Source organism: Argiope bruennichi, chromosome 1 (assembly GCF_947563725.1).
Source record: "Argiope bruennichi chromosome 1, qqArgBrue1.1, whole genome shotgun sequence".
In the NCBI taxonomy this organism is placed as follows: Eukaryota; Metazoa; Arthropoda; class Arachnida; order Araneae; family Araneidae; genus Argiope; species Argiope bruennichi.
Genome location: NC_079151.1, coordinates 5849232 through 5864307, shown reverse-complemented (window position 1 = coordinate 5864307; position 15076 = coordinate 5849232). Strand labels below are relative to the sequence as shown.

General features: G+C 48.0%; 1 protein-coding gene across 2 annotated transcripts; it reads right to left on the bottom strand.

Annotated features, from left to right (window-relative positions):
• Nucleotides 1-3568: 3568 nt before the first annotated feature.
• Nucleotides 3569-14212, bottom strand: LOC129985080 (pneumococcal serine-rich repeat protein-like). 2 transcript variants are annotated; one of them, XM_056095084.1, is made up of 2 exons: nt 9378-14212; nt 3569-8837 (listed from the first exon to the last, which is right to left on the bottom strand). In XM_056095084.1, exons 1-2 carry the CDS (start codon nt 14173-14175, stop codon nt 3598-3600), a joined length of 10038 nt encoding a protein of 3345 aa, XP_055951059.1. In that variant the 5' UTR covers nt 14176-14212; the 3' UTR covers nt 3569-3597. The 2 variants fall into 2 exon arrangements, with proteins under 2 accessions (XP_055951059.1, XP_055950989.1); XM_056095014.1 differs by having other exon boundaries at nt 3569-14212.
• Nucleotides 14213-15076: the final 864 nt, after the last annotated feature.

The window sequence follows — 15076 nt, the reverse complement described above, 5'->3', positions numbered from 1 at the left end:
TTGATAGATGGGTTCACAGACAGTATAAAAATGAGCTGTTTTAGCTTTTAGTATTAAATTTATTGGTTCAAAAACTATAAATTATGGTTTTTGCTTCATTCAAAGCATTTTTTCAAAAGCATTGGAAGTATATGCCTATATCTAAAGGTTTAGACACCAGCTATTGGCTCACAATAAAAATCTAGAGATCACTTTATACAGGCTATTTTATAAGTTAGGAGCAGTTTTTATTTTAAATATATGATTTACAAACGAATTTTTATTTTGGAAAATTTATATGTCTTAGTAATCTTTTAGTTTAAAAATGATGTTTTTATATTAAAAAACGCTGCAGCTGCTGATTTGACAAAAAATTAACTTTTCTGAAAGAAAATTAGATATTTTCTGCTTTGATTTTGAAGCAAAGTAAGAGCTATTATAAGAAGTAAATATTTTATACGTAGGATTCCTTTATTGTGAAAATATTTCTGAAATCATGTTTTGTAAACAACTTAAATGGCGAAATTTACTGCTTTGCTTACGTGTGAAGCAGAAAATTTATATCTGGACATTCTTTTCCCAACACTCGTTTGAGAAAATTTCTTTAGGAATTCTGAGACTACCATTATCTTGCAGCTACATTGGAAACTTCTTTCTTGAGAAATTTTTGGCTCTTTTGCGTCATATCGGAGGGAAGCAAGTAAGAAAACATATTCCTTTGCAGGGTTACAGATCTCGTGCCAGAGTTTGTAAAAACAAAAATACTCTAATCAGGGTGAAGGAAGGTGGCGGGAAGATATAAAGGAATAACCAAATGAGTTAATAAGGGAATAGAAAAGTGGAAATGAAAAAGCGTATTCGGAGATTTTTTTCGTTTACGCATACAGACAACTTATTGGAAAGAAGCAACCGACAATCAAATAGTCACTGACCAACCCTCAGCTTTTTCGTCTTACTTGCGAAGAAGTGGCCATTCTTCATGGAGTGAAAACCCAATATGATCTGATGATTGATTTCTGCGATTTGTCAGAGTGAAAGCATATCAACGTACGGTTCCCGCAAAGCAATCAAACCCCAAACTGACTCCCTTCATTGAAGGAAGCGCAGTTGGGACCAGTATCCTCAAGTCGAAAGTGCCCACGTAAAAGGATGGGGATCTCCAGTCTCTGTCCTTTACCTGCGAAATCCTTATCTTCACCTTCCTTAAGAAAATCGTCCAGACGTTTTACACCTCATTTGCGGAATTATCGGCGCTGCTCGATCGATAATACCCTACGAGATGATAAGGAGTGATGCTTATTGGCGATAGATACTAAGACGGAAATTGGTGGCCATATCCTGGAGATCTTTTGACCGATGATGAAGGAGGCAAGATTCTGACCTTGGGGATTTTATGATGGTGTTTGCTTGTGCTATTGAAAAAAAATGAAATAGCCATTTGCAAGCATGATATTCTTGTGATTGTCTTGCCTTCCATTTATGTGTTCAGACATTTGATGTCTGACATAAACTGTCAATTTCTACATAATGATGCTAACCATAATTTTTCAACAGTGATTAGTCTTTTTTGTTTTAATCTGATTGTAAAATGCGCCCATAAATTTCCCCTGATTCCTATACCTCACCCGCCCGTTTCTGGTGGAACCAAACCTAAATAAAAAAAACCCATCTTATATACTCTCAATCCTTTACTTTAAGGTTCAAAAAAATTCTAATTGAGTTGTTTATCATTTTTATTGAGTTATTTTTTGTGCCTTAAAATTAAATTTTGTGATGAGTTAATTTTAAATATTTATCTTTAAAAATATATCCGAGTGAAATTATTTTAATATTTTTAGTAGTCACCGATTTGAGTGTGAACTGTTAGGTTTTGTTTAATGTGTTAATGGAATTAGATCTGCAAATGTTTTAATAAGTTGTGCTTATCTAATATTGTTGACCATTGTTTTTTGATTCTGAAGTCACTTAAGACTTATTTCTAATTCTGAGATGAGTAAACTTTAATTTTTTTATCTATATTGTGTATTTCAACAGAATATCGTTACATCAATTTACATTAATTTTTTAAAATTTATTGAAATATGATCACTTATAGAAACAGAGGATACAAAAAGTATAAATAACCTCTTGATCTGGTCCAAAATAGCTCTCTATTTGCTTCAAAATGGAACCTAATGAAATGAGACATTAATAGAACCATATTTCCCGTCCCGGGTTTGTGGTGGGAACATAAATTTTATAGCTATGAAATCGCAATGATCCATAAATGATGAAATAGTTTTGTAATAACGGAACGAAAGGACTTAACGAACGGAATATGTGTTTTTTTAATTTTTAAAAAAGTTTAAACTCAAGATTTTCTAGAACTCTAGTACGCAATATAGGATATTCGTTGGACGGGATTGCCATACAAAATCCAATAATAATGATGAAAAAATAATTAAAAGACAGAATCAACAAAATAGGTAATCATTAAAAATTTTTAGAAAAAAACGTAAATAATATACCTTATTATTACTTTTATTTTTAACTTTCAATCTAGAATCCAACCAGATCCTTCTATGGTCGTATTCTGTTTGTAGTAAAAATTGAGAAGACTTCTTCATGAACTAACTAATAAATAAAATAAATTTTTTAAATAAGATTTATTTCCATATAAATAAAAAAGTTGAGCTACCTAAAAAGTTTGATTCAAATTTTAAAAATTTTGCACCTCTTTTACACTCGGGATTAAGAAATTTCCAGATAGGTTTGTGAGGTCTTTAACATTGTCGATCTATTTTTCAGTTCCTTTGTTATTGTATAAAGCTCTCGCATCTTTGAATCTTCGGCATTTCTGATATTAAAGAAGTTCCGTAGAGCTAAATACTGCGTAAAAATTCATTCAAACTTCCTTCTTTCTCCATGAAAATGCTTTTCATAATCCATTAAGGTTTTTTTACTATTCATTAAGACACAGCACAAGAAGATTTAATCGAAAAATTTGTATAAATTTGCACTTTAATTTTATAGAAATTTTATGATCTTGCTCTCAAATATTTCAAGCCCAAAATTCGTCCTTACATTTTCTGTACTTTTTATTGAAGAATGTGACAAAATGGCAGGGGAAAAAAAAAAAAAAAAAACACCGCCTAAAACATGATTTCACATTAAATTTCTTCTTCGTTGATTTAATATTTATATTTTATACAATACACGATATAGTCTGACGTAATAAAATATATTATTATACGGCATATATATTATATTGCAATATACATTAACTTCATTTTTCTTTCAGTTAAGTATTTCTAGCTGTATATTGAAAATACCATCGACAGGCATCAAAAGAAATCATTTATTTTTCTTTATATAAGATATTGCATTATACCAAAAACTTATTATAGAATTTTCTTTGCTATGATGCGATGTGCAAAATTTTACTATAACTTTCATATTGAGAAATTTTCAAACAAAAATTGTACTCAGAAAAATCGAACAAAAAAAATAAACAAAAAGATTTGAATAAGTAGTAAATTTCACAAAAAAAAAAAAAAAAAAAAAAAAAAAAAAAAAAAAAAAAAAACTGAAAAAGAATTACAAAAGTCTATGTGATCAGCAATAAACTTTATTTCAAATTTAAGCAAATGGACCTACAAGAGAATCTACAAGTGCTCGGTTTACATTCGAAACATTTGAAAAATTAACTGAAGCTATTTGAGCCCCGTTGATAACTTGCAAGAGCGCCGCAATAGCTTCAAGTAAAACTTGGGTTGTAACTTCCGAAGAACTCAAAGAACTGCTACTACTAACTTGGGCCCCAACGGATGAGAGAAGATTCAAGAAGGTTGGAACACTGAGGGAACCTCCAGATGAAGAAATCGCAGAAGCAATGGAGTTGGCTAAACTACTCACCCTGGCAGTGGCAGCAGATGAGCCTAAGCCTGAAGAAGAAACTATAGGAGCTAAAGCAGTTTGAAAGCTCGTGGGCAACGATTGACTAAGGGAGGCAAAAGGCCTGCCGACCGAAGCAACACCGACATTAAGGCCAGTGGAAATAAAATTGGGACCCGCTGCAATAGGACTTAAGGCGACATAAGAAGGAGAACTGACGCGACTGCCAACTGAAAGAGCAGAATTTGACAGAGCATTGGCAAAGGAAGAGGCAAGAGAACCTGCATTGCCAGCGTTCAAAATACCCTGACCGGCTAAGAATTGTCCAACTGCATTGGAAACGGCATTAGCGTACGTGCTGGAACTGGCTCCAACGCCGACTGAAGAGACAGCTTGAGATAAGGCATTACCGAGGCCTGGAGCGTTGCCGATACCGAGAGTGTTAGCTACGTTGAAGCCTAATTGATAAGCAACGTTGCCGAGAGCTGAGAGGGAATTGGCCGAAGAGAAGGCACTGGAGAAAGAACTTGAGGCTGCAAGGGAAGCAGAGGATGCTTGTGCGAATGAAGAGGCACTTGCTTGCGAGGCAGCGCTGCTTGCGGACTGGCTTGCGGCTTGACTTCCGGAGGCGGATGTGGTGGTGGTGGTGGAAGAGCTCTGAGCACCGGATCGGGCAGCACTCTGGCTGGCGCTCTGCGACGCCGCTCGACTGAATGCCGAGGCAGCTGCTTGACTCTGGGATGCTGATTGCGCAGCTGCAGAGGATGCGACGGAAGCTGCGGATGCTGAGAGAGCACTGGCAAAGGAGGAGGCAAGGGAACCTGCATTGGCCGCGTTCAAAATACCCTGACCGGCTAAGAATTGTCCAACTGCATTGGAAACGGCATTAGCGTACGTGCTGGAACTGGCTCCAACGCCGACTGAAGAGACAGCTTGAGATAAGGCATTACCGAGGCCTGGAGCGTTGCCGATACCGAGAGTGTTAGCTACGTTGAAGCCTAATTGATAAGCAACGTTGCCGAGAGCTGAGAGGGAATTGGCCGATGAGAAGGCACTGGAGAAAGAACTTGAGGCTGCAAGGGAAGCAGAGGATGCTTGTGCGAATGAAGAGGCACTTGCTTGCGAGGCAGCGCTGCTTGCGAACTGACTTGCGGCTTGACTTCCGGAGGCGGATGTGGTGGTGGTGGTGGAAGAGCTCTGAGCACCTGATCGGGCAGCACTCTGGCTGGCGCTCTGCGACGCCGCTCGACTGAATGCCGAGGCAGCTGCTTGACTCTGGGATGCTGATTGCGCAGCTGCAGAGGATGCGACGGATGCTGCGGATGCTGAGAGAGCACTGGCAAAGGAGGAGGCAAGGGAACCTGCATTGGCCGCGTTCAAAATACCCTGACCGGCTAAGAATTGTCCAACTGCATTGGAAACGGCATTAGCGTACGTGCTGGAACTGGCTCCAACGCCGACTGAAGAGACAGCTTGAGACAAGGCATTACCGAGGCCTGGAGCGTTGCCGATACCGAGAGTGTTAGCTACGTTGAAGCCTAATTGATAAGCAACGTTGCCGAGAGCTGAGAGGGAATTGGCCGAAGAGAAGGCACTGGAGAAAGAACTTGAGGCTGCAAGGGAAGCAGAGGATGCTTGTGCGAATGAAGAGGCACTTGCTTGCGAGGCAGCGCTGCTTGCGGACTGGCTTGCGGCTTGACTTCCGGAGGCGGATGTGGTGGTGGTGGTGGAAGAGCTCTGAGCACCTGATCGGGCAGCACTCTGGCTGGCGCTCTGCGACGCCGCTCGACTGAATGCCGAGGCAGCTGCTTGACTTTGGGATGCTGATTGCGCAGCTGCAGAGGATGCGACGGAAGCTGCGGATGCTGAGAGAGCACTGGCAAAGGAGGAGGCAAGGGAACCTGCATTGGCCGCGTTCAAAATACCCTGACCGGCTAAGAATTGTCCAACTGCATTGGAAACGGCATTAGCGTACGTGCTGGAACTGGCTCCAACGCCGACTGAAGAGACAGCTTGAGATAAGGCATTACCGAGGCCTGGAGCGTTGCCGATACCGAGAGTGTTAGCTACGTTGAAGCCTAATTGATAAGCAACGTTGCCGAGAGCTGAGAGGGAATTGGCCGAAGAGAAGGCACTGGAGAAAGAACTTGAGGCTGCAAGGGAAGCAGAGGATGCTTGTGCGAATGAAGAGGCACTTGCTTGCGAGGCAGCGCTGCTTGCGGACTGGCTTGCGGCTTGACTTCCGGAGGCGGATGTGGTGGTGGTGGTGGAAGAGCTCTGAGCACCGGATCGGGCAGCACTCTGGCTGGCGCTCTGCGACGCCGCTCGACTGAATGCCGAGGCAGCTGCTTGACTCTGGGATGCTGATTGTGCAGCTGCAGAGGATGCGACGGATGCTGCGGATGCTGAGAGAGCACTGGCAAAGGAGGAGGCAAGGGAACCTGCATTGGCCGCGTTCAAAATACCCTGACCGGCTAAGAATTGTCCAACTGCATTGGAAACGGCATTAGCGTACGTGCTGGAACTGGCTCCAACGCCGACTGAAGAGACAGCTTGAGATAAGGCATTACCGAGGCCTGGAGCGTTGCCGATACCGAGAGTGTTAGCTACGTTGAAGCCTAATTGATAAGCAACGTTGCCGAGAGCTGAGAGGGAATTTGCCGAAGAGAGGGCACTGGAGAAAGAACTTGAGGCTGCAAGGGAAGCAGAGGATGCTTGTGCGAATGAAGAGGCACTTGCTTGCGAGGCAGCGCTGCTTGCGGACTGGCTTGCGACTTGACTTCCGGAGGCGGATGTGGTGGTGGTGGTGGAAGAGCTCTGAGCACCTGATCGGGCAGCACTCTGGCTGGCGCTCTGCGACGCCGCTCGACTGAATGCCGAGGCAGCTGCTTGACTCTGGGATGCTGATTGCGCAGCTGCAGAGGATGCGACGGATGCTGCGGATGCTGAGAGAGCACTGGCAAAGGAGGAGGCAAGGGAACCTGCATTGGCCGCGTTCAAAATACCCTGACCGGCTAAGAATTGTCCAACTGCATTGGAAACGGCATTAGCGTACGTGCTGGAACTGGCTCCAACGCCGACTGAAGAGACAGCTTGAGATAAGGCATTACCGAGGCCTGGAGCGTTGCCGATACCGAGAGTGTTAGCTACGTTGAAGCCTAATTGATAAGCAACGTTGCCGAGAGCTGAGAGGGAATTGGCCGAAGAGAAGGCACTGGAGAAAGAACTTGAGGCTGCAAGGGAAGCAGAGGATGCTTGTGCGAATGAAGAGGCACTTGCTTGCGAGGCAGCGCTGCTTGCGGACTGGCTTGCGGCTTGACTTCCGGAGGCGGATGTGGTGGTGGTGGTGGAAGAGCTCTGAGCACCGGATCGGGCAGCACTCTGGCTGGCGCTCTGCGACGCCGCTCGACTGAATGCCGAGGCAGCTGCTTGACTCTGGGATGCTGATTGCGCAGCTGCAGAGGATGCGACGGATGCTGCGGATGCTGAGAGAGCACTGGCAAAGGAGGAGGCAAGGGAACCTGCATTGGCCGCGTTCAAAATACCCTGACCGGCTAAGAATTGTCCAACTGCATTGGAAACGGCATTAGCGTACGTGCTGGAACTGGCTCCAACGCCGACTGAAGAGACAGCTTGAGATAAGGCATTACCGAGGCCTGGAGCGTTGCCGATACCGAGAGTGTTAGCTACGTTGAAGCCTAATTGATAAGCAACGTTGCCGAGAGCTGAGAGGGAATTGGCCGAAGAGAAGGCACTGGAGAAAGAACTTGAGGCTGCAAGGGAAGCAGAGGATGCTTGTGCGAATGAAGAGGCACTTGCTTGCGAGGCAGCGCTGCTTGCGGACTGGCTTGCGGCTTGACTTCCGGAGGCGGATGTGGTGGTGGTGGTGGAAGAGCTCTGAGCACCGGATCGGGCAGCACTCTGGCTGGCGCTCTGCAACGCCGCTCGACTGAATGCCGAGGCAGCTGCTTGACTCTGGGATGCTGATTGCGCAGCTGCAGAGGATGCGACGGATGCTGCGGATGCTGAGAGAGCACTGGCAAAGGAGGAGGCAAGGGAACCTGCATTGGCCGCGTTCAAAATACCCTGACCGGCTAAGAATTGTCCAACTGCATTGGAAACGGCATTAGCGTACGTGCTGGAACTGGCTCCAACGCCGACTGAAGAGACAGCTTGAGATAAGGCATTACCGAGGCCTGGAGCGTTGCCGATACCGAGAGTGTTAGCTACGTTGAAGCCTAATTGATAAGCAACGTTGCCGAGAGCTGAGAGGGAATTGGCCGAAGAGAAGGCACTGGAGAAAGAACTTGAGGCTGCAAGGGAAGCAGAGGATGCTTGTGCGAATGAAGAGGCACTTGCTTGCGAGGCAGCGCTGCTTGCGGACTGGCTTGCGGCTTGACTTCCGGAGGCGGATGTGGTGGTGGTGGTGGAAGAGCTCTGAGCACCGGATCGGGCAGCACTCTGGCTGGCGCTCTGCGACGCCGCTCGACTGAATGCCGAGGCAGCTGCTTGACTCTGGGATGCTGATTGCGCAGCTGCAGAGGATGCGACGGATGCTGCGGATGCTGAGAGAGCACTGGCAAAGGAGGAGGCAAGGGAACCTGCATTGGCCGCGTTCAAAATACCCTGACCGGCTAAGAATTGTCCAACTGCATTGGAAACGGCATTAGCGTACGTGCTGGAACTGGCTCCAACGCCGACTGAAGAGACAGCTTGAGATAAGGCATTACCGAGGCCTGGAGCGTTGCCGATACCGAGAGTGTTAGCTACGTTGAAGCCTAATTGATAAGCAACGTTGCCGAGAGCTGAGAGGGAATTGGCCGAAGAGAAGGCACTGGAGAAAGAACTTGAGGCTGCAAGGGAAGCAGAGGATGCTTGTGCGAATGAAGAGGCACTTGCTTGCGAGGCAGCGCTGCTTGCGGACTGGCTTGCGGCTTGACTTCCGGAGGCGGATGTGGTGGTGGTGGTGGAAGAGCTCTGAGCACCTGATCGGGCAGCACTCTGGCTGGCGCTCTGCGACGCCGCTCGACTGAATGCCGAGGCAGCTGCTTGACTCTGGGATGCTGATTGCGCAGCTGCAGAGGATGCGACAGATGCTGCGGATGCTGAGAGAGCACTGGCAAAGGAGGAGGCAAGGGAACCTGCATTGGCCGCGTTCAAAATACCCTGACCGGCTAAGAATTGTCCAACTGCATTGGAAACGGCATTAGCGTACGTGCTGGAACTGGCTCCAACGCCGACTGAAGAGACAGCTTGAGATAAGGCATTACCGAGGCCTGGAGCGTTGCCGATACCGAGAGTGTTAGCTACGTTGAAGCCTAATTGATAAGCAACGTTGCCGAGAGCTGAGAGGGAATTGGCCGAAGAGAAGGCACTGGAGAAAGAACTTGAGGCTGCAAGGGAAGCAGAGGATGCTTGTGCGAATGAAGAGGCACTTGCTTGCGAGGCAGCGCTGCTTGAGGACTGGCTTGCGGCTTGACTTCCGGAGGCGGATGTGGTGGTGGTGGTGGAAGAGCTCTGAGCACCGGATCGGGCAGCACTCTGGCTGGCGCTCTGCGACGCCGCTCGACTGAATGCCGAGGCAGCTGCTTGACTCTGGGATGCTGATTGTGCAGCTGCAGAGGATGCGACGGATGCTGCGGATGCTGAGAGAGCACTGGCAAAGGAGGAGGCAAGGGAACCTGCATTGGCCGCGTTCAAAATACCCTGACCGGCTAAGAATTGTCCAACTGCATTGGAAACGGCATTAGCGTACGTGCTGGAACTGGCTCCAACGCCGACTGAAGAGACAGCTTGAGATAAGGCATTACCGAGGCCTGGAGCGTTGCCGATACCGAGAGTGTTAGCTACGTTGAAGCCTAATTGATAAGCAACGTTGCCGAGAGCTGAGAGGGAATTGGCCGAAGAGAAGGCACTGGAGAAAGAACTTGAGGCTGCAAGGGAAGCAGAGGATGCTTGTGCGAATGAAGAGGCACTTGCTTGCGAGGCAGCGCTGCTTGCGGACTGGCTTGCGGCTTGACTTCCGGAGGCGGATGTGGTGGTGGTGGTGGAAGAGCTCTGAGCACCGGATCGGGCAGCACTCTGGCTGGCGCTCTGCGACGCCGCTCGACTGAATGCCGAGGCAGCTGCTTGACTCTGGGATGCTGATTGCGCAGCTGCAGAGGATGCGACGGATGCTGCGGATGCTGAGAGAGCACTGGCAAAGGAGGAGGCAAGGGAACCTGCATTGGCCGCGTTCAAAATACCCTGACCGGCTAAGAATTGTCCAACTGCATTGGAAACGGCATTAGCGTACGTGCTGGAACTGGCTCCAACGCCGACTGAAGAGACAGCTTGAGATAAGGCATTACCGAGGCTTGGAGCGTTGCCGATACCGAGAGTGTTAGCTACGTTGAAGCCTAATTGATAAGCAACGTTGCCGAGAGCTGAGAGGGAATTGGCCGAAGAGAAGGCACTGGAGAAAGAACTTGAGGCTGCAAGGGAAGCAGAGGATGCTTGTGCGAATGAAGAGGCACTTGCTTGCGAGGCAGCGCTGCTTGCGGACTGGCTTGCGGCTTGACTTCCGGAGGCGGATGTGGTGGTGGTGGTGGAAGAGCTCTGAGCACCTGATCGGGCAGCACTCTGGCTGGCGCTCTGCGACGCCGCTCGACTGAATGCCGAGGCAGCTGCTTGACTCTGGGATGCTGATTGCGCAGCTGCAGAGGATGCGACAGATGCTGCGGATGCTGAGAGAGCACTGGCAAAGGAGGAGGCAAGGGAACCTGCATTGGCCGCGTTCAAAATACCCTGACCGGCTAAGAATTGTCCAACTGCATTGGAAACGGCATTAGCGTACGTGCTGGAACTGGCTCCAACGCCGACTGAAGAGACAGCTTGAGATAAGGCATTACCGAGGCCTGGAGCGTTGCCGATACCGAGAGTGTTAGCTACGTTGAAGCCTAATTGATAAGCAACGTTGCCGAGAGCTGAGAGGGAATTGGCCGAAGAGAAGGCACTGGAGAAAGAACTTGAGGCTGCAAGGGAAGCAGAGGATGCTTGTGCGAATGAAGAGGCACTTGCTTGCGAGGCAGCGCTGCTTGCGGACTGGCTTGCGGCTTGACTTCCGGAGGCGGATGTGGTGGTGGTGGTGGAAGAGCTCTGAGCAACGGATCGGGCAGCACTCTGGCTGGCGCTCTGCGACGCCGCTCGACTGAATGCCGAGGCAGCTGCTTGACTCTGGGATGCTGATTGTGCAGCTGCAGAGGATGCGACGGATGCTGCGGATGCTGAGAGAGCACTGGCAAAGGAGGAGGCAAGGGAACCTGCATTGGCCGCGTTCAAAATACCCTGACCGGCTAAGAATTGTCCAACTGCATTGGAAACGGCATTAGCGTACGTGCTGGAACTGGCTCCAACGCCGACTGAAGAGACAGCTTGAGATAAGGCATTACCGAGGCCTGGAGCGTTGCCGATACCGAGAGTGTTAGCTACGTTGAAGCCTAATTGATAAGCAACGTTGCCGAGAGCTGAGAGGGAATTTGCCGAAGAGAAGGCACTGGAGAAAGAACTTGAGGCTGCAAGGGAAGCAGAGGATGCTTGTGCGAATGAAGAGGCACTTGCTTGCGAGGCAGCGCTGCTTGCGGACTGGCTTGCGGCTTGACTTCCGGAGGCGGATGTGGTGGTGGTGGTGGAAGAGCTCTGAGCACCGGATCGGGCAGCACTCTGGCTGGCGCTCTGCGACGCCGCTCGACTGAATGCCGAGGCAGCTGCTTGACTCTGGGATGCTGATTGCGCAGCTGCAGAGGATGCGACGGATGCTGCGGATGCTGAGAGAGCACTGGCAAAGGAGGAGGCAAGGGAACCTGCATTGGCCGCGTTCAAAATACCCTGACCGGCTAAGAATTGTCCAACTGCATTGGAAACGGCATTAGCGTACGTGCTGGAACTGGCTCCAACGCCGACTGAAGAGACAGCTTGAGATAAGGCATTACCGAGGCCTGGAGCGTTGCCGATACCGAGAGTGTTAGCTACGTTGAAGCCTAATTGATAAGCAACGTTGCCGAGAGCTGAGAGGGAATTGGCCGAAGAGAAGGCACTGGAGAAAGAACTTGAGGCTGCAAGGGAAGCAGAGGATGCTTGTGCGAATGAAGAGGCACTTGCTTGCGAGGCAGCGCTGCTTGCGGACTGGCTTGCGGCTTGACTTCCGGAGGCGGATGTGGTGGTGGTGGTGGAAGAGCTCTGAGCACCGGATCGGGCAGCACTCTGGCTGGCGCTCTGCGACGCCGCTCGACTGAATGCCGAGGCAGCTGCTTGACTCTGGGATGCTGATTGTGCAGCTGCAGAGGATGCGACGGATGCTGCGGATGCTGAGAGAGCACTGGCAAAGGAGGAGGCAAGGGAACCTGCATTGGCCGCGTTCAAAATACCCTGACCGGCTAAGAATTGTCCAACTGCATTGGAAACGGCATTAGCGTACGTGCTGGAACTGGCTCCAACGCCGACTGAAGAGACAGCTTGAGATAAGGCATTACCGAGGCCTGGAGCGTTGCCGATACCGAGAGTGTTAGCTACGTTGAAGCCTAATTGATAAGCAACGTTGCCGAGAGCTGAGAGGGAATTGGCCGAAGAGAAGGCACTGGAGAAAGAACTTGAGGCTGCAAGGGAAGCAGAGGATGCTTGTGCGAATGAAGAGGCACTTGCTTGCGAGGCAGCGCTGCTTGCGGACTGGCTTGCGGCTTGACTTCCGGAGGCGGATGTGGTGGTGGTGGTGGAAGAGCTCTGAGCACCGGATCGGGCAGCACTCTGGCTGGCGCTCTGCGACGCCGCTCGACTGAATGCCGAGGCAGCTGCTTGACTCTGGGATGCTGATTGCGCAGCTGCAGAGGATGCGACGGATGCTGCGGATGCTGAGAGAGCACTGGCAAAGGAGGAGGCAAGGGAACCTGCATTGGCTGCGTTCAAAATACCCTGACCGGCTAAGAATTGTCCAACTGCATTGGAAACGGCATTAGCGTACGTGCTGGAACTGGCTCCAACGCCGACTGAAGAGACAGCTTGAGATAAGGCATTACCGAGGCCTGGAGCGTTGCCGATACCGAGAGTGTTAGCTACGTTGAAGCCTAATTGATAAGCAACGTTGCCGAGAGCTGAGAGGGAATTGGCCGATGAGAAGGCACTGGAGAAAGAACTTGAGGCTGCAAGGGAAGCAGAGGATGCTTGTGCGAATGAAGAGGCACTTGCTTGCGAGGCAGCGCTGCTTGAGGACTGGCTTGCGGCTTGACTTCCGGAGGCGGATGTGGTGGTGGTGGTGGAAGAGCTCTGAGCACCGGATCGGGCAGCACTCTGGCTGGCGCTCTGCGACGCCGCTCGACTGAATGCCGAGGCAGCTGCTTGACTCTGGGATGCTGATTGCGCAGCTGCAGAGGATGCGACGGATGCTGCGGATGCTGAGAGAGCACTGGCAAAGGAGGAGGCAAGGGAACCTGCATTGGCTGCGTTCAAAATACCCTGACCGGCTAAGAATTGTCCAACTGCATTGGAAACGGCATTAGCGTACGTGCTGGAACTGGCTCCAACGCCGACTGAAGAGACAGCTTGAGACAAGGCATTACCGAGGCCTGGAGCGTTGCCGATACCGAGAGTGTTAGCTACGTTGAAGCCTAATTGATAAGCAACGTTGCCGAGAGCTGAGAGGGAATTGGCCGAAGAGAAGGCACTAGAGAAAGAACTTGAGGCTGCAAGGGAAGCAGAGGATGCTTGTGCGAATGAAGAGGCACTTGCTTGCGAGGCAGCGCTGCTTGCGGACTGTCTTGCGGTGTTATCGAATCCTAATCCACCTGCTCCCCTCCTTCCTGACACTGAAGGTATCCCCGCTGAGGAAATTATATTTGTATCTGCATTCTGGGAAAGCACTGAAATGAGAGATTGAATTCTGGACACAAATGCTGGGTTGTCCGATCCAGTAGTTTGGATAAAACAGTCGGAGAGAATTCCTGTTAGTTCAGACAGCTGATTGCTGTAATTGCTTTCTGCGGACTCTGCAATGAGCAGATCTGTCAGAGAAGATGCAAGCGCTGTACTTAAAGCTTGAGCTCTGGCCGATGCTGTGGCGCCAGTGTTGCTTGAAACGGCATTGAGTATCACCTGGGCAATGGCATCCAAGTCTTGTTGTTCTTGAGTAGGAAATGCGGGGGAATTGCCGATTCCAAATGTGAGACACTGGAGGAAGCCGCTGGCCAAATTTGGACTGCTGAAGACTGAGGGGACGGCGGTAACTGCAACTGATTGAGACGACACTGCTCCTAAAAGGCCTAAGAGGAACGCTACTGTAGTGAACCACAACATAGTTGCTTGATGGAAAGGGTTCCTAACTGTGACTTTCCTATCTTCTTCGTCGGCTTTTATATTGATTTTGTGACCATTGACAAAGATACTCCACCTGTTCTTGAATATTGTTTTACACCTGTTTTGAAAAGAAGCTTTTGTAAAAGATGTTATTGCAACTGTTGCTTGTGAAATTTGTGTTTCGTCTTATTTACTCAGGTTTAAATCGCTTGCAACTTTCTTGCTTTTATGGACTATTCTAATAGCTCTTTTATTTTAATCGTGTCATAAAGTTTCTAGTTAGTATAATGAATTTCCTCAAACAGAAAATAAATGAATCTATTCTCTTTTGGATAAAAATTGGACCTAAACTGTTGTTAAAAGTTTTCTATTCGCTTATTGATTATTTTATTGCTAGTTATTAGATAATTCATTTTTAAGTTTTGAATGTGATAAATATGATGCAAGTGTCGTTTTTTTTAAAAAAATTTTTTAATATTTTGCAAATGCATTACAGAATGAATTTTAATCGAGTTGTAACGTTTCTTTGATTTTCATTATTGGAATAATTTTCAAAGTCAATTTCTAATGAATATATGAACATACCTATGCAAAATTTATTTAATCGACATTGTGTAATAAAAGTTTTTAAATCTCTTATTGCAAATAACGCATTTTAATATTTTTTGTGCATTTTAATATATTGACCGCTTTCATTACATAAAATAATGTGGCGTATTGTTAAACTATTTTTTGTTCTATAATTTGTTATCTTTAGAAATAAATGAATAACATGAATTAGTCACCATGCCCATTAGATACACGAAGAACTTCCGAAAGCACCAGTTTTCTTTTGGATATACTTTTAATTTTTGGTGTAAGAATATTTTAGAGAAATTGATTCTAATTGTAGTTAAAATAT